General features: G+C 40.8%; 1 protein-coding gene across 2 annotated transcripts in view; it reads right to left on the reverse strand.

Annotated features, from left to right (window-relative positions):
- Positions 1-523: 523 nt before the first annotated feature.
- Positions 524-23,524, reverse strand: part of GALNT9 (polypeptide N-acetylgalactosaminyltransferase 9) — a 125,281-nt gene continuing 102,280 nt past the window's right edge. For both annotated transcript variants that reach the window (XM_014874864.2, XM_088176310.1), the window contains exons 7-11: positions 14,628-14,813; positions 11,049-11,186; positions 8,431-8,526; positions 1,961-2,128; positions 524-1,230 (exon numbers count right to left, since the gene is read on the reverse strand). In XM_014874864.2, coding sequence (XP_014730350.1) covers positions 1,084-1,230; positions 1,961-2,128; positions 8,431-8,526; positions 11,049-11,186; positions 14,628-14,813 — 735 coding nt within the window. In that variant the 3' untranslated portion in view covers positions 524-1,083. The remainder of the gene's footprint in view (positions 1,231-1,960; positions 2,129-8,430; positions 8,527-11,048; positions 11,187-14,627; positions 14,814-23,524) is intronic.

Consider the following 23,524-nt stretch of genomic DNA (forward strand, 5'->3'; position numbering starts at 1 on the left):
AACAGTGACCTGCAAGACAGGGACCCACACACACACTCAGGGCTTTGGGGCCACCTGAGGCCTCCTGAAATCCATCCATCAATCCATCATCCATCCATGCACCATCCATGCACCATCCATCCATCCATCCATCCATCCATCCATCCATCCATCCATCCATCCATCCATCCATCATCCATCCATCCATCATCCATCCATCATCCATCCATCCATCCATCCATCCATCCATCCATCCATCCATCCATCCATCCATCCACCCACCCACCAGGATATTTACTGCCTCAGAAGAGCCAAATACCAAGTGCTAAATTGTGATGCCTTTACAGCCAACAAATGTAAAATGTGGCAATAAAACGGAGCATGTGGCTATTTATTTTACTATTTAACATTTACCTGTGTCTAACTAGAAGAGGTCTCTAAAATGCTGCTTTCCAGCAGCCTGAAGGTTGAGAACCACCTGTAAACATTTGCAGAACAGTCTCTTTCTAGAATCAGAGACTCCTAATCAATCAACCTTGAAATGTATCATATATTATAATATATTTCCAGTGTTATTTACAGATCTTCTTGTTTAGTACAATGAACCAGACATGCTGAAAAGGTAGAATTTTTCCAGTCCTCTTTTATATGAAGTACAATAAAAAAGGCACATAATTATTCACCATAGGAGTTGTGCACCAGTCCAAAACTTAAAGCTAAAAAGCTACCCATCAGAGAACTCTCTTTATGAGGCAGTATTGGGATGTCTCCTTTGAACTCAGCATAGAAAGATCTGTCTGTCAATTCCTCTAGGAGAGCTTAAGGAATCCACTTTCCTGTTATGTTCTGGTCTTCACAAGATTTCCAAAATCTACAGAAAACTCTCATTAAGCTTCCCACATCATCTGCTGGAGCAAGGAAGAGTCAAACAGGGGGCGTGTGTGTGTCTGCTTTCCTTTTTCTTCTTTCTTTCCTTGGAATGCCCAACCATGGAGGACTCTTGAGAGCCAAGAGCTGTTCAAAGTAATTTGCTTGAAGACAAATGCCCCACGAGATATGGCACACTGAGCAATGGACACCAGCAGGAGAGGCAGCTCAGCACAGTCAGTGCCGACCGTGTTTGATCCAGTTTCTGATCATCCATTTCTGCCCCGAGCACCTCTGTACAACTAATCTGAGCCCAAAATTTGCATCCTTTGACATCTCCACTTCTAGACAACGGCCAGTGTCTCTGCTGATGATTGGACCGTTCTGGGAAAAGAATAAGAAGGGAAAAGAAAAAGGATTAGAGGAAGGAGCACAAAAGGTGAACAGACTAGAAAAAAACAGTGCTAGATCTGTAAATCCTTAAAAAACATTATAAAATGCATTTCTGTATACATCAAGTGATAAATGCCTCAGAAAGTGAATGCTAGAAATTCCTATGGAAAGCTACCTAATACATAAAAAGTACCAAAACAATTCCTTGATAATTTTACATTTAGAAATTGCTGGGGAAATCCCCCTAAATCACTAGAAAATCTCTAAAAACCACTAGTGAATCCCTACAGAGCCCAAGAAATAGGAAATCCTAGAGACTGTAAAAATGCTTTTCAAAGTCTTAAAAATTATTTGAACATTCTAGATATTAGAAAATGCCTATAAAGGTGCTAGAAAAATTCTAGAAGAATGGTAGATGTAAAAGCTCCTGGACAGTAAACAATTTCAAGCATGTTCTTGATGATTAGGACAGAAATTGAGAATATTCCAAGACAGGATAAGAAAAAACTCTGAGAAAGTATACCCAAAATTTTCTAGTAATAATGAAAGTATATTCCTGGGTAGCACATGGAAAACATATCTGACTATTTTTAAAAAGTACTGGGGGGAATTCCTAGTATAGCCCTCCAAAGACCTCTCCTTGTTTTTCATTAAATACTCTCTAGAGCATCACTCCTCTCCAGTTCATCTCTTCAAGGCTTCCTGAGCTCTACTTTAGCACCTGTGTGAAATCCCAGAACCTCTGTGCTGGCCTCAGGACGTCTTCACACTTCTTGAGGGTGGGTGTCCTGCCCTTGCCATCGTCCACCAGGCATTTGGAGTCGGGCAGGAAGGCGGTGGAGCCCAGTGGCCCCAGCTGCAGGACACCTTCCGAGCTGTAGCGGACAAGCTGGGGGAGAAAGGAGAGTTCTGAGCTGCCGAGGAGCCCTCGGTGCTGCCTGCAACACGGTGCTCAAGGGCAAATCTTGGGAATGTTGGTAAAACCTAGAACACGACATCCCCATCTCCCACACCTCTGCTCCCCACCCACTATGCCACTGCAAAAAGGGCAATCAAGGCAGTGAAGTAATCAATATGTAAATCGTGCCCACTCAGCAGGAGTTGATTTAACAAGGACACAATGTCAATTTTGTGGCGCAGTTTTTTCTTAAGAGCTCTGTTAGAGGCTATTGATAGCAACAAGTCTAATTAGTTTTTGTAAATAAACATTACTGAAAAAATCCAACCATGCAACCAGTATCCAAAAATATGAGAGAAAAAAAAAAACCATGAGGGAAATGGCATCAAATTTGCTAACATATGCTTCAGGCCTACATAGTAAGAATGACACTCTGGTATTTCAGTTTTGTGTAAAGCACATTAAAGCAAAAATGCACGATGCTAATTTGGCTGCAGGCCAATACATCAAATCAGACTTATCTACTTCTCACTTCTGTGCTTAAACCCAGAGTCATTAAACCAGCATAATATTTTGCCCTTCTTACTCTGAAAGTGCAACGCTCAGGTGCCAAAAGAATGCAGAGTGGAGTCAGCTTTGTGGCTTGTGTGCTGTGAGTCTGGACGCTGCAGGGTGAGCATCTGAGCCACCAAAGAAATGCAATTTCCACCCAGCAAATTCACTGCCTGTCTGGTCCTATTGCTGCTATATGGCTGAAATTGCTTAACAAGAATGGGAAGGAAGGTCAGAAGTGCCTGGCATTTATTGGATGCCACTGACCAGTGTGTGAGATATCATTAAGAGTCAATCAAAAAAACCCAAATTAGAGTCTGGCTTTCTACTGCCATTCTTATTAACCTCAGAAGAATCATGCTGTGAATAATCATTTCTTGCTGGTGGTAAAAAGAGCATGGTCTACTTGCTCCCAGACCAGATGCTCTTTGACATAGTATGTGTTCATTTTCCCACCTGCCACTTCTGTTCAGAGCAGCCATGTGAAGCACAGAGGTAGAAGAGAGCCTACATCAGAGAGAGCAGAGAGAGAACCACACGAAGATGCTCTGGGTATGAACGGTGCCTTTGTAAGGGCACAGTCTGTACACACTAAATCAAGACCCTTTTGGGGTTTTTTCCACTCTCAGGTTAGGAGGGACATGTGTAAAATAAGCTCAAGCAAGCAAAGTAATTCAAAATATGAAGGGACTGCCAGGTCAGACAAATTAACTTTGTTTTTTCACATTAAAAGGAGATGGGAAAAATATACAAATAAAATACAATGTTTTCTCTTTTATTTATTTATTTTTAAAATAAAACCTGACTGTATATTTCACACTTCTATTTAATGGGTTTTCAGCAGAGCTCAAATGAACTGCAGGAATAGCTGAAACACTGACCAGAAAATGTATTCATCTTGCAGTCTTTATTATCTCTCTGTAGTCCCAAAATACCACCCCACAAGCTTGTTGGCTTTGCCTTATGTAAATAATCAGAAGCACTGTTTATAAAGGGCTGTCTGCTCTGTAGGATAGGATTGATTTTCCTTTTTGAGACGAGCAGCATTTTCTGTATGGTATTAAAATGGTCTAAAACATTCTTTGCCATCAGAATCTCAGTAGCCAGAGTTACCTGTGCTCTGCATCACAGTGGCCAAGCACTTTGTTATAGAGCAGCCTGTCAAAGCAGAAAGTACCAGTCCTGCTTAGGCTTTAGAAGTGGAAGACACATTATTCTAAACTATCTGCAGTATTGAAAGTGGCAGTTTGTGTTACAGCTCAACAGGGTCAGGGATGGCTGGGTGCAGGAAACTCTTATCTCTACAATCTTGAGACAAATGGAACAACATGGGCTTAATTTCCTGAATCTGCACTTTCTGTCAAGTTTTTATGGCTGTTCCAACAGTCATGAAAACTTAAGCTTATTCCACAATACTATAGAATTCTAAAAATAACCACCCACAAAGAATTATCTCAGTTCAGACCATATTACATAGGAAAGCTGTAATGTCTGCTTCTGCAAAATCAGACCAGAAATTAAGGTTCAAAAAACTACTGTATGATTAATAACATCCTCCTCCAAAGAATTCCTATCTAAACTTCCTAGAGACAACATAAAGTGTGAAAATAAGCATTAAAATAAGTTTCTTATTAATACAGGTTAGAAAGCAAGAACTGGGATACAGCCAATTAAAACTACACCTCCTGTGTTCAAACTTGATCTTTAGTGTCACTAACATACCCACAAAGAAATAATTCCTGAATTTGTGTTAGGACTGTGGGTATGATACATCATATCAAATCCATTCCCAGTGCCAGCCAGCCAAAATCAAATGACAAAGAACTCTTTATTAAGAAATATTAAATCTTATTAATTAAAAAAAAGTCTGTGCAGGTTTTGATGGGCTGAGATCATTAGATATTCACACACTCCAAGTTGCAAACTGCAGAACAGAAGCACACTTTTATACATCATATGGGGATGGACTTTCACTCAGTTTTTCTCTTTTATCTGGGGAGAGCTGAAGGATTCAAATGACACTGAAGCCAAGTGCTCAATACTCAAGATCTAATCCTGATGCCATCTGCTATACTCATGTAAGATAGGAAAGTTTTCTCTTCAACATTCAGAAATCTGAGCAGAATGCAAAGGATGTCAAAGGTTGTTTCTGAATGCCACCACACCTGGATCAAAAATAGTCAGTGCTGCTGCCTATGGAATATGATCCTCCAGGAATATTAATGTGGTGAGAAAATGGCAGCTTTAAACTGGAGGATTTGACTTCAAAACCATCCATTCCTGCTAATTTACAGTCAAGTGAAGAAAGCACCGAATTATCACAGGTAATTGTAGGAAACAGTTACTAGGATGGGCCTGGTAGCTTTCCACACTAAATTTCACTCTTGTCCTCCAGGCAAAAGGAAATCTTTAGTGGTTTCCTAGTCCTGCAGTTAAGGCAAGCTGTCAGCTGACACAGGGACTGAAACAGCGAGTGATACAGCAATCCCAAACACCCTGCATCTCCAGAATACCTGTCCCCTCCAGGCAAACAGACCACAAGTTATCAAACTTCCACGTTTGTGCCAGAATCCCTCCCACCGCTTCCTGCAAGTGGAGAAACCACCTGTTCATCCGCCCTGCTGCCCTGCACGCAGATCTGGGCAGGCACAGCACACCCAGCAAAACGTTCAATATCTGCCCTCTAGCAACAGTTTAAGCAGAGCCTTTCATCTCCTCTCATCCCGTCTGTTTGTGTAGCTGCAAGCCCCAGGAATCCAAGCACGGAGCTCTGCCTTCCTTCTGGCTGTTCTCAAAGCACAGGGAGTTCTCTCTCTCCCAGCTGCAGTGCCTCCCCTCTCTCTGCCCTGAAAGGGAAGGGAGGAGGGTGGGGAAGGAGGATGTTCACTGCAGCCCTTCTTTCCCAAGGTGTCATTTCATTAAGTTCTCCTCTCTTTCACATACCATATAATCAGCTCCACATCACAGCATTCAAGACAGACTCTGAGACAGTGAATATTTCCACTGTAATGTTCTGGGGCTGTGTAAGTGCTCTCAGATGGTTCAAAACCTGCATGTCCTGTAACCATTCTGTGAAGCTTCCAGAACAATGTGTTCCACTTTTGGGGATGTTGTATCTATCCTCACAACCCCACTTTTTATTTTTTTTTTAATTCTTTTACAACAAAAGTGTGTATAACCACCGGGCTTTGCTATTTTACAACAAAAGTGTACAGAATTACTGGGCTTTGCAGCTGATTGTGCAACAGAGGCCACACACAGAGGCAGAGCAGTTCAAGACTCCAAATAGATTCCTTTATTTACAAATTTCTATAGCCCTGGACTGTTTCTCCCAGCAGTATTTGCAAATGTTTTTTTCCTAAAAGCCATTATACTCAAACTTCAGATCCAATGAACACATATAAAAGGGACACTACTTTTCTGTAAAATAGATTTTGAAATCGACTCAGTCTGATGCAAAACCCTGTCTGGATATTCTTAGCTGTTAGCTAACAATGACTAGCTCAAGTCAAACTCATTAAACTAAATTGACATAAACTCAGGCTAAACGCATTCCAGAGCATCCATAAAAGAGCTTGTCCCTGCTTAAATAAAGAAATTTAAAAGCTGATGTCATTACAAAGACGTGATTTATCATGGTGAAAACTGATCTTGAAAATACACATAGGGAAAGGCATTGTGTTCATGGAGCAGTCACAGTGGAGTGGTTTTATTTTGCCTCTGTAAGGCAGGACAACAACATCCAAGGGAAATAGCAGGGTAAGACATGGAGAAAAGAACATTTTATCACAGATGAACAGTAATCTTGTTCCTAACTCAGCTTTCTTTAAACACCTGCCTGACTCGGGTGGGTTTCAGTGGAGCCATGTGTACACTAAAATCACTGGTAACCTGCTTGTCAGAATTGAAGAGTATGAAAAACAAACAAGGCTGCAGCAGAACAGGGAGAGGTTTTCACATTGATAGGAAATATGAACACCAGTGATAACCCAACTGGGGAAAGTGAGTTCTGTATTTATATTAATTTATATTCAATAGGCATGTACAAATAACCCAAATCTCAGCTCAGTAAGGGTATTTTATGTCCTGTGCCTGAGATGAAAAATGTCAGAAATGGAAAGCTAAATGCAGCAGACAACTATGCTCACCAAGGCTGATTAGAAGAGGGGCTTTAAAAATGTTTATTTAATATATTAAAACGCTTGCTGTCAACACCTTTCATGCTATGTGCTTGAATATCCTTGATTAGGGTTTGTGCAGCTGTGGTTCTCACACTGAATTAATTTTGTAAATTGTGGTGAGATGATAGAAGTTTTCCAGCTGTGTAATCATTAATTAACTTGGCTGCATTTGAGTGGCTCCAACCCATGCTTGTCTGTGAAATACTCAGATAAAACATCACCTCTGTCTTCACTTGGTGCTTCTTGCAGAATGAAAACTCTTTTCCTGTTTTTTGTTGGTTGGTTTGTTTTATAAAGAAGTGGAAAAAAATCACTACAACTTATGCCCTCATCTGTTTTCTTCCTGATGTCAAAGCCTGCTCTGTGAAACAGGAATCAGGGAGGCAAACAAGTAGGTTAAGGACTTAAACTGCAAAATAAATTACAGTCAGAACCATTTATTTCATTACTCCTCTAAGTGCTAGCACACTGATAGAGATTAGATGTTGCTAAGGGGCTTTCTGGAAGGACTTAAATTTGCAACTTTCTGTTCAGATTGGAATGGAGCAAGAGACTGAACTCTGAGTGCCTTGACATCTCTAACGAGTCTTCTTGAGAAGCTAATTTACATCTAATTAAGCAATGCTATTTTGTTACCTTACTCAAAGGCTGCTCCTTCCACTTCTACTGGGAGAGTGTCAGTCAAATACTCCATAATGATCCTGCCAAAGGTGGACATTGTGCCAGCAGGAATTACTGTCTGTCTCACTTTGCCTCTGTGGTGATGCACAAGCCAGGGCTCCCAATCAATATATGTATGACTGAACCTCGGATAATTGTTAAGCCTGATAAGGTCAGAGTTTATTTACACATGAGAATGTTCATTAACATAGTTTTGATTCAGCTGCTACTTCAAAAGAAACTAGAACTGCATTTCAGAAGAAGCTCAAGTCCTGGATTTAAATAATATTCAGCTTGTGTAAGTAAAATCACTACGAGCATGGAAGGAAGAAATGTCATTTAAAAATCTCCAGACATCTGTAAGAAAATAATAATATGCACAGGGACTGACCAAAAAAAAAAAAAAATCTCTTTTAGAAAAGTCTTAACTTATAGGATATTCTTAATTCCCTTTGAAGCTGATGTTAAATATGTGCTTAACTTTTTTGCCTACTCGGGGAATCAAATCAGCAGCTTGATAAATAATTTCTGCCCAGGAGTCTGTTGGACCAAGGAACAGTTAAATTAAAGAAGTATCATGAATAAGTCATGTCATAACAAGAAGAACTGCTCACTCACACAGAACTACTTAAATTAATTAATCTTCAGTGGATCCCTGTTATTTAAACAAAGTAATGTGATTCTTTTGTTTTCCTAACTGGCAATTTCAAAGTATAGATTCTCATGCTGGACAATCTTGGAAAAGGCACCAGACTAAACTGGAGTAAAGCCAGACATTTGCCTTTGCAGCTCAGGAATTACACTGCCAAACTCAACCCAAATCCATCCATTTACTCTGTTTCTTCTGAATAGTCTCTAAGTTCAAGGTTTGTCACTAATGATGGGATTCCCCCCATTTACCTGGGAGGACATTCCATGGCATGGATAAAGGATGGCTTTGTCATCCTCTTCGGCCCCCTGGTCCAGGCAGTAGCCACTGGCTTTGCTGTTCCGCACCTACAACCAGAGCAGAATAAAACAGTTCAGGTGGAAATTAGTCCCTGCTTTAGTCCAGTCCAGCTAAATCTCAGCTGTGCTACAGCTGCTGAAACGAGTACTATGTAAATCTGCTCTCTGAGAGACACATGCTTCTCCTTCAGCTAGGACAGGGTGCCAGCAGTGAATCTGCTCCACGAAAAGACATTATTTGGGACAACCTGCTGTCTTTACACACCTGGGGTCAGAGTTACATTTTTGGCAATTATTCAAGGATCAGAACTTCCTAAAATTCACCCAAAGAAACCCAGGCCAAGTTTTGCTCCAAATTGCCACTGTGCAGACATAAATGTTGACCCCGTATATTGATAATGTGGCTTTACAAACAGGATAGGAGCTAGCCAGGATTGCTGTTGGATTTGATATACTTTTGTTTCTTCCTGTTGCTGATATAAAACCAAAAAAGCATCTGAAAAATTTTTATTTGAACTGAAAATAGAGTACATTGTTGTGTACAGAAGTGACATAAAGCACATTCTATGAAAGGGCACAGGTTCAGAGATCCAAGGAAGTAAAGAATTCCTGTACGTCCCCAGACAAGGAGAATTTACAAGTCTATAAAAACTGGGATGGAGCTCTTGTGAAAACCCTTTCAGCCTTTCTCTTGAGGCTGGAAACATTACATACATACTTTGAACATAGAAGAACTTAATACATATAATAAACAAGAAGTTATTTAGACAGACACCTCAAAAGATTCAACAGGTCAGTTTTGGTTTAGACTGTGAAGTACCTGTCTGGCCACCTCTGTAATTTAGAAAAAGCTGCTGCATAAGGTGTCAGAAAAAAAATCAGTATATAGTCTTTCATATTATAGTGTACAAGCTTAACAGGGAATCCAATTGGACAAGGGGGCTCACCAACACCTGAATTTCAGGAGGTTTATTTTATGGCTTGGGTGCTATAAAGGCTAAAGAAGATGAAGGCAGCTTTATGAGGTGGCTTTAAAAAATGAGAATTGAGTCACTAGGAAATATATTTTTACTACTGTTTCAATCTGTTTCACATCTACTCAAAACACTTCTTCTCCATGAAACTCACAAAATCCAGACATCTTTTCCTCCAGAAACATATTCAGAAGAGAAAGTACTTAACAACAAGCTCAATGTCATTTAGGATGAACCCTAAAGTAAGGCTGAAAGGGACCTGGACTGGTTTATACCAGGTAAATTCCTTGTGTGGCTCTATTTTATTGAAAAATGTTAAATAATTTGATATTTGCATCACTGATTTTCCTGTTTGACTCAAGAACCTTCTATGTGACAGCTCAAGAGGAACAAACTTTGTTTTAGAGCCCAGATTGCTCAGGGTCTGGTGTAATTGACACAACATTGGCACTTCTGCCAATGTTCTTCACTGTTAGTGACCTTCTCAGAGCTGACAGACACCAACAGCTCCTCTTGAATTTACTGAATGCCTTTTCTCAGTTCCTGATGGGGATAGTTATATTGGGATGCAAAGTGATATTATGGAATAAATCTTGCATTTTGTATCAATGTCTCAAGTGCCTGACTTATTTTTATATGAAGTCAATCAACTGGAAGAGAAAGGAGCAGTCTCCATTTAGTTGTCTCGTGGGAAAATAGATTGCCTTCAGATTTAATTGCAGCTCATGCAGACAATTATTTTAGCTCTGTTGACCACTGACGTTTTCTTTATGATGTCTGTGGCATCTTACTTGGGAAAATGATTGCCTTAAACTTGTGTGTCAGTATTTTAAAATGAGAGCCAAGGAGGCTGCATGTCACTGTCAGCAAGGATGACTTCACCTGCTGCCCTCCAACGAAAGGAATGGGGCTTCTCAAAGCCACCCTCCTTAGTGCTGGTTAAAAGGAGGGGAGTGTGGAGGGAGCAGAGACCACCTCTGAATAAAAGGCAAACTCCCAAGATAGGCCCCCATGGAAAACGATCTTAGATAAGAAATTGTTTACTTAGAGTGACTAATACCAAGAAGCATCTCACCCCTCTGTAGACTCCTGTGTTATCTTTCTGCAATTCTAGTGGTCTATTTTTCTCTTAGATAATTGGTTCCTTTTTCCCAAAGTCTTTTGTAGATTGGTTAGCTATAGAATTCCTTAGTTAATTGATTCAAATACAAAACCTTTAAAACCTATAAAAGTCCCCTTAGAACCCCACCCATTGGATTTGCTGGACAGGACCCCCTTCATAGAAGAAATATTCTATGGAATCTCCTCATCATCTTTCATCTGAAAGCCTGACTCTGAGCATTGCTTGCATTTGTACCTTGTAGCTGAAGACTGCCTGGGACTCCAGGGGAAGCTGTCCCTTGCAGGATAACTGACTCTGGCTGGAGCAGGCACTTTTGGGGTCTAACAAAGACCCCCACCCCGGCTACAGGGGAGGGCATTTTCGTTTCCATTGCTGTGCTGATGTGTAACTGCTCTGTATATCCTGAGAGCCAGCTCTGAAAGGAGAGGACTGCTCGAGTGCAGCTGAGATGTGTCCCCAGAGATGTACTGTACCTCTCCATAAGTGACTGTGTTGTTGTAAACCCTCATCTCAGGGTACACGTTCTCCAAGTACCACTTAAAGCTCCGGCACTGCAGCCGCTGTCGCAGAGCAATTCTCTCAGAAACGTCTCCAAAGTCAACTCCGGGGTTCTGCAAAGCAGAAAACAAATAAAGAAATCTCACTGCACTGGCTTTATGGTTGCTATCTTTACTGAAATCAAACTGGAGTTCATTTTGTTTACCAAGCTGTATTTCCCTCTTTTCCTTCTTTTGTTTTAAGTAGCAGCTCATCAAACAGCTGCTGTTGAGTGCAGACAATAATTATTAATGAAAGCCAGTGGAAAAAGGAGCCTAAAGAACAAGCAAAACCCAAAAATAAATCAAAATAATAAGAATACAATAAGAATGTTGTTGCTTACAGCAGTTCTAAGTGTTTGCAATCAATCTTGAGGCCTTTCAGATTCATTTAGAATTTAGGCAGTAATTCTGATCTAAAATATTGCAGCTTGGACATGCTTTACTCCAGTAAGAGATTTGAATATTCAGTAAAGTAAATGATGTCAGAATAGATCTGCTAAAACTTCAAAGCAAAGCTACTCAAAAAGTCATTAAGCTCCACTAAGCATTCATATAGACCAGCATCCAGTTTTTACTAGAACTGGAGCTCATTTGCAGACTTGAGCCATAGAAGGCAGTCGAACTCAAAACCTTTATAATTCTACTTCAGAATTTAATTCACGTTTAAATACAAATCCCATGAAAGACACAGGCTGGAAGATTGAAGTTAATATGAAGAAAGTCAGCCATTTAAAACTGGCTGGTCCTGAGTTAGAGTCTGTTGATTTAAAGTGTTATAAATCATCACAGTTCAACATTAAGACAGTAAGAGTTACCTCATCCAGAAACCTTTTCTGACACTATATTAATCAAATGGATTGAAACTGGGGAGTTTTGCATGACATCTCTCTGAAGTGCCCTGTGCTTTTCCTCCAGAAGAATATCTGTGCATTTCACAGATTGTTCCTAATGCAGGGTTACAAAACAGCAGCAAATCTTAGCTCAGGGTTTATCAAGATCCCCAACAGATGCCTGATTTTCAGGAGAGAATACAAGTGTAATACTGAACAGGTTTTCCTATTTGCCACATAAAGAGTTTGCCATGCTCACTGCTGCTTGCTGATGCACGTTCTGTCAGGAGCCCTCAGAGCAGCATCCATTCAAATGAATGTTAATTTACGTAGTACTTGAGGCTGCGTGGAAGGAGAGCAATCCTCTGAGGCACTCAGTGCAATAAATCATTCAATGTAAGATTCTTTTATCACTAAAATTGCCGAGGAATAAATCATAAGTGGGGACGTACCAAGTATTTGGTTAACTGAAATAAAGCTGTGCTGACCTGCTGCTGAAGGTTACAGGAACGTGATCTTGCAGGTGTGCCAAGGCCATTTGCTGATCTAAATGTACATTATGCACACATTCTTAATGACCTCGATAATCTCAAAGTAACTTTGAGTTGTGAAAAAGATGGTGGGAGTTATAGAAGAGTTAATTTGGATCAGTTTTGTGGTGTGGGAAAATGCATGTGTTTTACCTGCCTCTTTTCTGCCCTATTTAAAATGAGGCAATACAGTGCCCTTCTTTTGCAGTGCTGTTTCTACAGAGCACAAGAGCAGCAAATTGAGCAGCTATGAAACAGCTGTGCTCACCCTCTGTGCCAGCTGCAGTCACCATGGGCAGGTTACAGTGTGATGCTACGAGAATGAGAGGTCCACAGGATTTACTTTGTGGACATATTCTTTTTAACCAGCTAGCCAGGTTTCTAATTCCCCTGCAGAAGGTTTTTGTGATAGCTTATGCCAGTACAATACTTCTGTCATCTGTACTGAATACTACAGTGAATAATGTCATGAACACTAACATCAGCTTCCTTTTCCTGAGAGCTAATAGGCTTATTTTTATGATGCACATTTTATCAATCAATCAATTCATTTTATAGAAAGAAAATTTTAATGTTCAGTACTTCTGCTGATTTTATGTCTTTTATTGTAGATATGTCTGGGTTTTTTTAAAAGCTCTGCTGTATAGCTCAGTGCAGAAAGCTGCATCAATAAGTAATCTGAGAGAGATTAAAGGAAATCATGTTTTGGTGTAAATGCTTATTTAAATATCATCTTTTCTCAGAATTCATTTGCACATGTCATCAAGCAAGCAAATTTACAGAGGTTAGTTTTTCATCTCCTAATTGAAAACTGACCATTTTAGCAAGTCTATTTTATGTGTGCAGGCAGGGCCAAAATGCCCATAAATCTTTAATGGACACTGCTCTGTCTTCCCCCTACTGTCACAGAAATCTTGTGTGGAAAAAGTGATGCAGTATTGCCTTTTGTTAAGGCAAAATAATTCTCTGCAGTTACCTGTTGAGCCAAAAGAAGTCTCCAAAAACACATTATGGAGACCTTGCACAGAGCATCCAATATTAAACAGCAGTGAGTGAATTTAGACCTGTGGGAATATCTGACATATTCAGAGATCCCGTGGACAAGGAGGAAACATTGCTCCTCTAGGTATGTGTATTTTAAAAACTGTAAGAGGAAAGAACAAAAACGGGGTGTCACTTATTAGCTAGGTACCAAAGTATGAGTAGATGTTTAGGACAGACTAAATCTAATTAAGTCTTTGACAAGACTCCCATGACTTTGATGAACTTAGGTCATAACTGAATATTCCCAAAGACTCTGCTGGGTTTGCATATTTTCTGGTTCTTATAGGAACATTCCTGTTCCAATTTGCTTCAGCTCTGGGCAAAGCCCTGCTGTAAGGGTTAACTAAACCATCCTTACCTACAGATCAGTCCATGTTACCCCTCAGCTGCTCTCCCTGTGCCCCTTCATATGAATAATTTGGATGCAAACACAGCCAAGGAATACAGCAACAGCCAGCTTCCACCTGGCTGGGATAACACATAAAACTCTTCTCTGCAAGAATTATGCTCAGTGCAGATGTAGCATGTGATAGACTTACAGAACAATGTGATAAACTGAACCTACAGTTTATCTAATATTTATATTACACGGGTTCCTAGAGGCTCCCACACGCCATCTACAATTCCTATGTGCAGTGGGAAGCAGAACGTGCCCACATTGCACCTCTCAGCCTGTGGACAATAAAGCTATTTCATGTGTGATTCTTTTATTGCATTTTTTTATGCTGGTGAGGTCTACTGAGTCTCACAATGAATGATGATATTTATTTATGGGCATTTCTGTCGTCCCCACCATTGTAGCATATGAACACCTCAGAGTTTAACGGCGCCCCAAATTAACGACTTCTGGGGGAGCACATAAACCTGAGACATTTTGCTCTGCTTAAATTATAAATCTGTGTCACTGCATACAACAGTCTGGACTGAGTGCACAACTAAACTTACACCAAGGAAGGAAGTTCACGTGGCAGAACCCTCTGCACTGACCGTGCACCAAAACACTTTCCCCAAGCTTAGCCTGGTGTAGTAACGCCCTTCACTCCAAGAGCCAGTTGGGAGCAGCTCCCCGCATCTCTGCCTCTGCTGAGGACAGTGTGAGCTGTACTCACTGCCATGGGGATGTTCCAGGCCATGTAGACGTGGGATTTGAAGTCATCCATCCAGACCTCGGCGGCGCGCAGGGCGTTGCGCTTTGCATAGTAGTCGATGTCGTTGTTGTAGGGCTTCTTGGTGCGCTCGATGTGCGCCACGCGCGAGCAGGGCAGCACCTCCATGCTGCCCCCGCACTGCCACACCTGGGGAGGCACACAAAACACACCCGTGGCTTCTTCTTCCCCTTCACAGGGCTTCTCTGCAGGTGCTGTGGGTAGGGTGTTTGCTAGGAGGAGGTGAGGGCGAGGGAACAGGTCAAAGGGATCGCCTGATTTACCGCTGCAGGTGAGACTGAGGGGGATGCAGATGGCTGCGTTAGGTGCACAAGTTTAGTAGCCACAAAGAGACAAGTCCCTCACTGTGGGTACTGGAGTCAGGGAAAACAGCAATGTGAGTGTTCCCAGGCTACTCGAAGGAAAATAGAATGGAAATAATTAATAACAAAGTTGTACCTGGTGCTGTGGACACGGACAGTGTGTGTAAAACATGATGTTTTGGTAAAAGCATGTTTACAAGAGGTGCTGTTTTCCTTGGACCAATGAGCTGATCCTATTCTTGGTTTAGTGAACTAGTCTATAAAATGTGTGTACTTCTACAATAAACCACTCCTGGTTTCTGGAGGAAGCCATGCTGCTGTGCTCCTTCACCACTCTCTAGCAGACAGCAACAATTCACCATAATCTCACTGCTCTTGGGACCATCAGGCAGAGAACAAATTGTGAGGTGATAATTTCTGCCATGAGTGCTATTTTAAACTAATGCTACTGAAACGTCAACAAAAATCAGCTGTGTCATCATGGGGTGCTAGAAAGAGCTCTCAGGTCACCCCAGAGCCTTCTCTTCTCCAGACTAAACATCTGCAACTCTCTCAGACTGTCTCCACAGGAGACCTCTCATCATCTTATCTCTCTAGCCCTGAGCTGATGAAGGAGGCTAAAAGGGGCTGAGTGGAGACTGTATCACCCAGCCTGCCCAGACCCCATGGAACCCACACAATGCAATTTTCTCCCTGCTGATTATTTACTGTCTGAACTCCATGGCAGGGGACAACGAGGACTTGTCTCTTTTCATCACCAAGATCTGGAGTGAGGCAAATTGAGGGAGGCTTATGGATTCAGCTCCCACAGATCTGCACCCAGTAGTAGAGTCTAGCTGAAGTAAATGAAAAATATTAAAATATAAGCAATAATTCAGTACTTTCCAAGGTTGCCTTTTGCTGAGAATAAAAGCACATTTTCATACAAGATCATTCCAGAGCTATTCTGGAGCAGTTCTCCACCTAACCTGCCTTCTCAAGGACAAAGATAAAGTGCTTGGGAAGTGGCAAATAAAATCTCCTCTGCTCTGGCTTTTCTTTTCTTAATACTATGTTAGGTAATATTTACTTGCTGCTTTCCAAACAGTTCTGTAGTAAATCACTGGCCACTGAAATTTACATTTGATAAATGGAATACACTGAGAAACACACTGCTCATAAATTTGGACTGACATATGCTGAAGATTTCTAGTACAAAGAGGAAGTGCTACCAGAAAAAAAAATTAAAAAAAGGAAAGAAAAAGAATTAATTTTTTTTCACAATCAGAAGGAGAAATGAGTAGTATACTTTACTACTATTTGCCCAACCCAGCCTGGAAGTCAGCTATTTAATGCACAGCACATTTTCCTTTCTATTGATATGCCTAATGACCTTGTAACTCTTATTTATGTATTTTGGTACCAAGGGCAAGTACATTATCTGAGTGACAGATTTATTTCCTTTGAATGCCAGTGCTCACACAAACCTGAAAACGAAAAGGTACTAAACTGCAACATTAAAGAAAACAGTTTAGCTCATCTGTAAATTCAACACAAACAGTTATTTATCAGTGATAAATTCTCCACAGATGAAATCCACAGGGAACATAGACTTGAAGGGAACAGAATAAAAAAAGGCAGTAGCAGCCTCAGGCCAGGTAACTCTCACTTCTCTGATGCTGGTGCTCAGCTCTCAGTATGGGTCTGGCTGTGGTGTGACTGCCCCATCCATAATTCCTTGCACTGCTTTCCACTGACACTCAGTCACTTCTTCCCTTTCCCCGCAGCCCAATTTTACTCTTTAAAGAGGCAACATCTGCTGAAGAGGAGGAAAGAAGGAAGGAAACAACCAGGAAATACTCAAAGAAATTTTTCTTCCTTAGAAGATGCTGAAATTTACCCCAGATTACTTTTTTTTTTTCCCTGGGAATATGTAACTTTTAACACCAGCAGGGGATGCTTCCCTGGATAAGAATGGTATTTCCAATCCCAAAGAAAGAGAACTGGATGTAGAGCACAGGGGGCAGGGAGTCAGAGAGTTGTGTATCACCAGGTGAACATCATCCTGCCACCATTTCTCCACATCCCAGACAAATGTCACAGCTGCTCAGCTGTGGCCATTTCCTTCCAGGCCAGACAAGGTCTCCTGTTTTACTTGGAAGATCAGGTGCTGTTCAGTGGAGCACAGACGTGACTCAGGACCCTCACACCCTTTCAGCACATGGCTGAGTACAGGGTGAAGATCTTGTCTCCTTCCCTCCCAGCCCAATAATTACTTAAACTTAAACCAAATAGAAAAGTTTCTGTAGCATAATCAAATATGTGCATCCAAAACTTGAGCAAGATCCCAGCAGCTGAGAGCCATCATGTGAGATTTGGATGAATACTCGAGACTTGTGCTTGAAAGAGGAGGATGGGATGCTCAGCAGCACCTTCTCCTCTCTGCACACAGAGTTGAAAGGCATGTGGGATGCAGAAAACCATTGCCTGTCTGCTTCTAACGAAGGGTGAAAGAAGGAGGAAACTTTTACTGTGTGAGTCAGGTAAGAGAGAGGTGAGTCAGTGGCTGATCCTGAAATTAGTTGATTCCCCTCCTCTTTTCATTCTCAAAAATGCACTTAATGACCCATGTTAACAGTAGCAGACAACACATTTCTTTCCACATCAAATTATGAAATTATGCCAGGAAAATAATTACATGCCTCTGTAAAGCATTTATCAAGCAGGATCCTTAAAGTACCTTACTGGGGGAAGCAAACTATTTCTAACTGTGAAGATAAAATGATGCCCAAGGCCCTCCAAAGTGGCACATTTCAGGCAATCAGAGAAAACTGCCTTCCATATCTACAGCTTATCTTCTGGGATAACAACACATTTCCAGCCCAAGTCATTCCTCTCATATGGAGCTGCCAATGTGTGTCACAGGGTTCATTTACTGAGCTGCTCCCCACAAGGCTGCACATCTCTGAAAATCCCACTCCACCTTCTTTTCCCCCATGGACAGACAAATCCCCTAGAGCAATTATTTATTTTTTTTTTTGGCTTCACACTCATCAAACCTGTACTGTGGGGCAACAGCCCAGGCTCTATGGAAGGCCAGGAGCAGCAGCAAAGCAAAGTGTGTTCTCCTTGACTTGGTGCAGCTGAGCAGCCCAGGAACTCAGCTTTGCCTCTGTGAGCATCACACTGTGAAACATTTTAAGACATGATCAAGTAATTCCAAGAGACACTCAATTTATTTGCTAATTGTAGCTAATTTCTAATTCCAGCACTGCTCTTTAGGCTGCTATAAACAAAATTGATAGCAATTTAAATGTTACCATAGCCGTGTTACCTTAGCATTTTTACTGCTAATTATCTCAATCAACTTTTCTATAAACAGACATATTAAGTATTGAGAAGAACAAGTACCCCCATCAGGAGTAAATTACAAACGGAGTGATAATGTTTGTGGCTTGCACTATAATGAGTTACTGACACTAATTATCAGCTATTCCTGTACACCTGAGGTGTGGCTGTGCTACAGGAAAATGTTTATTTATGCAGCAGCCAGCTGGACATCACATTTTATGCATCAGAGAAAATCTGAGATGAGGCTGTATCTTGTCTGCCATGGCCACAATTGTGCATTAGCAAAGTTCTCTGAAGGCAGGTTGGGTACATCAATTAGAAAGGCCAGTAAGGTGCCAAGCTTTAATTCTTGCCAAACAAGAATAAATTTTCCAAGGAAATGCATTTCTTCATAAGTACTTTCTGCTGAATATCAGAACCATCTTTATCGAGATTTAAAAAAATTAAAAGTTAAAAAGAGTTAAACAAGCCTGGCCACCACTAAGTAGGAACTAGAGCTGGCCAGAGTGCTGGGCTAATCAATTCCTAAATCTTGGCAATACACATAGAGAGAACATTGCTGATGTGGTCTCCTGCTCTGCAGGTGAGACTCGTTTCCAACAGCATCATGTCCTGCAGAGCAAATATCAGAGCTCAGAAATATCCTGGGATTTAATGTTTGCCATTTTTAACATTTTAAATATTATTCCTGGGATTTAATATTTGCCATTGGCATGAAAGCAGCTGCAGCTCCCAGGAGGCTCTCCCTGATTATAGGGAGGGCTCTTCCCTCTCCATGGACTTGGTGCTCTGTAAATTGAATATCATATTATTGTGTACACTGATGTGACTGCACAGGGTAATTTAATTTGGTACAGATGATCTCACTAAAAGCAAAATCAATAGGCAAAAATAAAAATGGCATCAGTATGAAGGAAAAGCTGGGGAGACAGTTTGAATTTTGAAAACTTAGACTGGAAGTAAAGACTGTGGTCCTGAAGAACTTTGTATCTTGCTGTGAATTCTGCAGTTTAAACACTCTGGGGCTCAGCGAGAGAGAAAAAGAAAAAGTCTCAGATTCTCTGTTACAACTTTTTTCCATCAAATAGACCTTTGATTCAAGCAGCTGGAGAGATGAGGTATCCCAGAATGGGTAACAGTGGAAAGGACATTTCAGAGTGTGGGGGATTTGCTTCCAAATAATCACCTTTGCCAACACTTTCACACCCTCTTCATGGACACACCAATTCCATCCATTCCTCTCAACACCACAAGTTTATAGATGCCAAAGCAACTCCAGGTATTTGCAACATGTTGGTCTCTACCTCCTTTAAAGCCTGACTTTTCCAGGAGAGCTAGGGTTAGTCCAGCTTTTCTAATAGTGTAGAACATTGAACAATTAATGAAATTTTCAGTACCTTGAGGCTTTGAGCCCATTTTTCATAGGCAGCAATCTCCCTGGAGGTGTCACTGCACGATGTGCACAGGTGCTGTAGCAGCTTTGTGCTTTATCCCCTTCCAAGAACTTGTGGACATTTCAGTGACCCCTTCCCGAAAGGAATAATCACAGCCTGAATCTTCCAGCAGTAACAAAATGGAAGGAACCAGCTTCAAACCACACAGGTGGCAGCAGGGTCCCTCATTTCTGATGCAGCCAGCAGAGGATGTCACCTGGCACCCGTGCCATGGCATTTCAGACGTGGATGTTCTGCACATCCTGGAACAAAACCCTTGTTCTGGAACAGGGCTCTGATGTTTTATGGAGCACTTCTGAACTCCGCCTGAGCAGCACTTCACACACGTAGCCTTTCAGATTTCAAACTTTCTTTTCTGAGTGAAGGCAGCAGAAGAGATGGAGGAGTTTTTAAAGCAGCTCAGATATCCCTGTTTTATGATATTCTAGCGTGGGAATTCTTAAAAGTCAGGGATCTCAGGCTTTCTTTGATTTTCAAGGCAAAGCCGACCAGAAACGGATGTCTTCTAGACTGCCTACACACACCTACAGCAGGATTGGAAAAGATTTTTCTATGATGAAAGAATTTCCCCATGTTTCAGAAATTTTGTTGACCTAAATTTTCAAGAATAATATAAATTTAAATGTTTTCACTCATTGAAACACACGCTCTTTGTTACCTCCACCTGTGCTCCACACAAAGGTTTTTCTGAAACTAACTGATAATTTTCAGAATATCCGCTTGGTGTTAAATTTTTTTTAATGTAAGATTACATATATACATATATATATATATATATATATGTATATAAAATCTGAAAGGTCAGTTTAAACTGAAAACACAAACCTTTGTTGTAAAAACAGAATAACACAATCTTTTGATGACTTTAAAACCAGTATTTGTTGTTGTTTAGAAATTTTCCCAAAGAGCAGAGTGTTCAAAAGAAATATTTTTGGTTTAATTCATCAGCTAGATCTGACAGAGGGATCAAATTGTGGTTCCTTGAGGTGACAAAAGCCTGATTTCTGACAGAAGTTGTAATATCTGAAGGGCAGGAGGACACATAGAAAATTCACAACAGCAGGCACCACTGAGCCTTCTTCAGCCCCTGTAACACCACAGTGTAAAATAAAATAAAATAAAATCCATGTGTACTACAGGTACAGGAAAATTCCTACTCTGGTCAAGTCAAACAGAAAGGTAACTCTTAATTCTTAAAAATCTGCTGTCGTTTCAGTCTGTCTCTCCAGTCAGCCATGAACCAACAAGGTCTAAATCAGCAGAGATTCTTCAAAGTCTGTTTGAAAGATGGCAACAAGATCATAAAATCATTTCCCATCATGGAAACATGGGAGCTCTGTACTTATCCTCCACTGCTTAAGGGATGTGCCAACTCTTCTAGTGCCCACACTAGAAACAAAAATTTAACAAGAATATAGCACACTTAGTGTTCCTGCATCTCTGATATTGACAATTTACATAGTTCACTGAAAACTGATCTTTCAAAGTAATTTATAGCTTGACATTTTCTTGTTTTCTAATGGAATTTTATGGATATTCTCTCCTGCACGTATTCTCAGAGCTGCCTAGAGAGTCATATTTAATCAGCTGTGCTAGATAAAGTACTCTCTGTTTTTCACTTCACATAGGAAGCTGTTAGAGACTGGGGAGCTGTCATAATCAAACACATCATATGGAAAAATTAATCACATGGTCCCGTTTTGTTCATCAACTGCATTTTTATCATCATCTTTAAAGGCAGCCATAATTGTGGTTTAAAAAAGTCCCAACTGTCATTTCTCAAAATAGCCTGTGCTAGTTAATGGTGCACTCCTAGAGCAAAAGTCTTTCCGTGCTGGGACAAACCAGCTTACATCAGAGAGACTTTTAGCTGCCAAAAAGAGACTTGAACAAAGGAAGAAATCACATCTCAAGATCCACAGATCTTTGTTTTGTCAGAGGTTTCAGGATAAACTTCTGGCCTATGCTTTCAAATTACAGGACCCAAAAGGGTCCTTGGTCCACTGGTGCTGACACTGACTGGGTGACAATCCTTCCTTTTTGCTCTCAACTCCTGCTCCAAGGAGTTTGCAAATGATCTGCTCACAGCAGATGTAGAGGGAGTGTGACAAAACCTCAAACATGAAAGCTTATTCTGTTATTAGGAGTCTTCTTATCCTACTGTGTCCATACCCATCCCTTACTCTTGCTGCCCTGGAAGGCTGGAAACTGTGTTTGGACTCATGAGTTTTGGAGAGTTGAATTTCACCTGGGGCTCTCCTCATGTTTTTTTCCTGGCTCAAACAGCAAGAACTTAATTTGAAGAGAGAAGCAGAGATGTGGAGGATAGAGTAGATGTAACTATACAAGTCTTTAGGATATGTTTGGCTCTAGTATTACTGCTTTATGATTACTATTTTTATCAATATTTCAGTTGTCCCAATGATAAATACTTGGAAGTTTGCTGCTTTTCCCACAACTATTACAATAGAGTCCAAGGGTGTGCTGCAAGATCCTCCTGCAGAGTCATTTCATTTGAATTTCATGGCAGACTCAAAATGATACCTTTTCTTTATAGAAAAGTAAAAGAATTTTTTCATAGGTACTTGATTAGCCTTCAAAATTTGTTAGAATTTGTTGGAGTTTGACCTCTCAGTCTTGATCCTTTGGGGTTTTCTGGTATTTACAGATAAATTGCTTTCAGAAAAAAAACCAAACCAGTGGAATAATAACAATCTTGCAATGAGACACTCAACACATGCATTTTTTATATTTGTCTGGTGGCTCTTCAGTAGCAAATTTAGAGGCTGTCCTTCACATGTTTCTTAGAGGTTACGCAGAACCTCAAGCCAGTTAAGATCTCAGATGTGACAACAGTGAGAAGATAAAACCCTTCTGTTAACCCTCTTACAGAGGGAAATAGATAAGCATGAAGAAATTGAAACATGTTCTAGAGAAACTCACACTCAGCAACTGCTATCTTACTGTAAAGATAAACTTTGTGTGTAAAGAACTAGGGCTGATAAATTAATAGACTGGCTGCTATGCAAGGGAGGAGACAGGATTTAAAAGGATATTAAAAATGCCCCATATGCTTTAAGCACTAATCTGATCTCCATAAACCCATATTTTGCACAACTTTTACAAAGGGTAATGCACCTTTGAAAAGGAGCAGATCTCCCTTCTGCAAGGAAAATTCCAGACTCTCTGAAATGCTTTGCTGGTGGAGGATGGGAATTGCAAAAAGGCTTCAAGGCAAGAAGAGCAGCCTGACCCTGCACAGGCAGGATGCTGGGCTTTACATGGACTTCAAATGGCAAAGAATAAAATATCCCAAGCTCCAAAAGGTGGTGGTTTAGGAATTCTTGTTTCCTGCTAGGGAAGTTCAGTCAGTGCAGTGGTGCTGGACAAATTCCTCCTGCTCCAGTGTCCCTGACATCACTGCTCAGGGAGGGCAGCAGGGTCTGACAGGCAAGGAATGGGAGCAATGGGAATTGAGGAATGGGAGAAGGGAGAAAGGACAGCCAAAGAGCAAGGTTTTAATTTTCAAAGGCTTGTTTTTCTTAGCAAATTAATGAATGTTGGCACCTCAAAATGCTCCAGGAGATGTTAACAACTCCTATCACGTAAATGACAGGCATAGGAAAGAGACTCTGCTTAGAGGCAAACCCTCAAACTTCACAGACTAGAGATAATAACTCCATTTTCTCTGAATTCTCCTCAAGTCTAAAAGAGGCTGCAGATTTCTTCTGGTCTAGTACCATATATGTTGTGT

Source organism: Sturnus vulgaris, chromosome 19 (assembly GCF_052056855.1).
Source record: "Sturnus vulgaris isolate bStuVul1 chromosome 19, bStuVul1.hap1, whole genome shotgun sequence".
In the NCBI taxonomy this organism is placed as follows: domain Eukaryota; kingdom Metazoa; phylum Chordata; class Aves; order Passeriformes; family Sturnidae; genus Sturnus; species Sturnus vulgaris.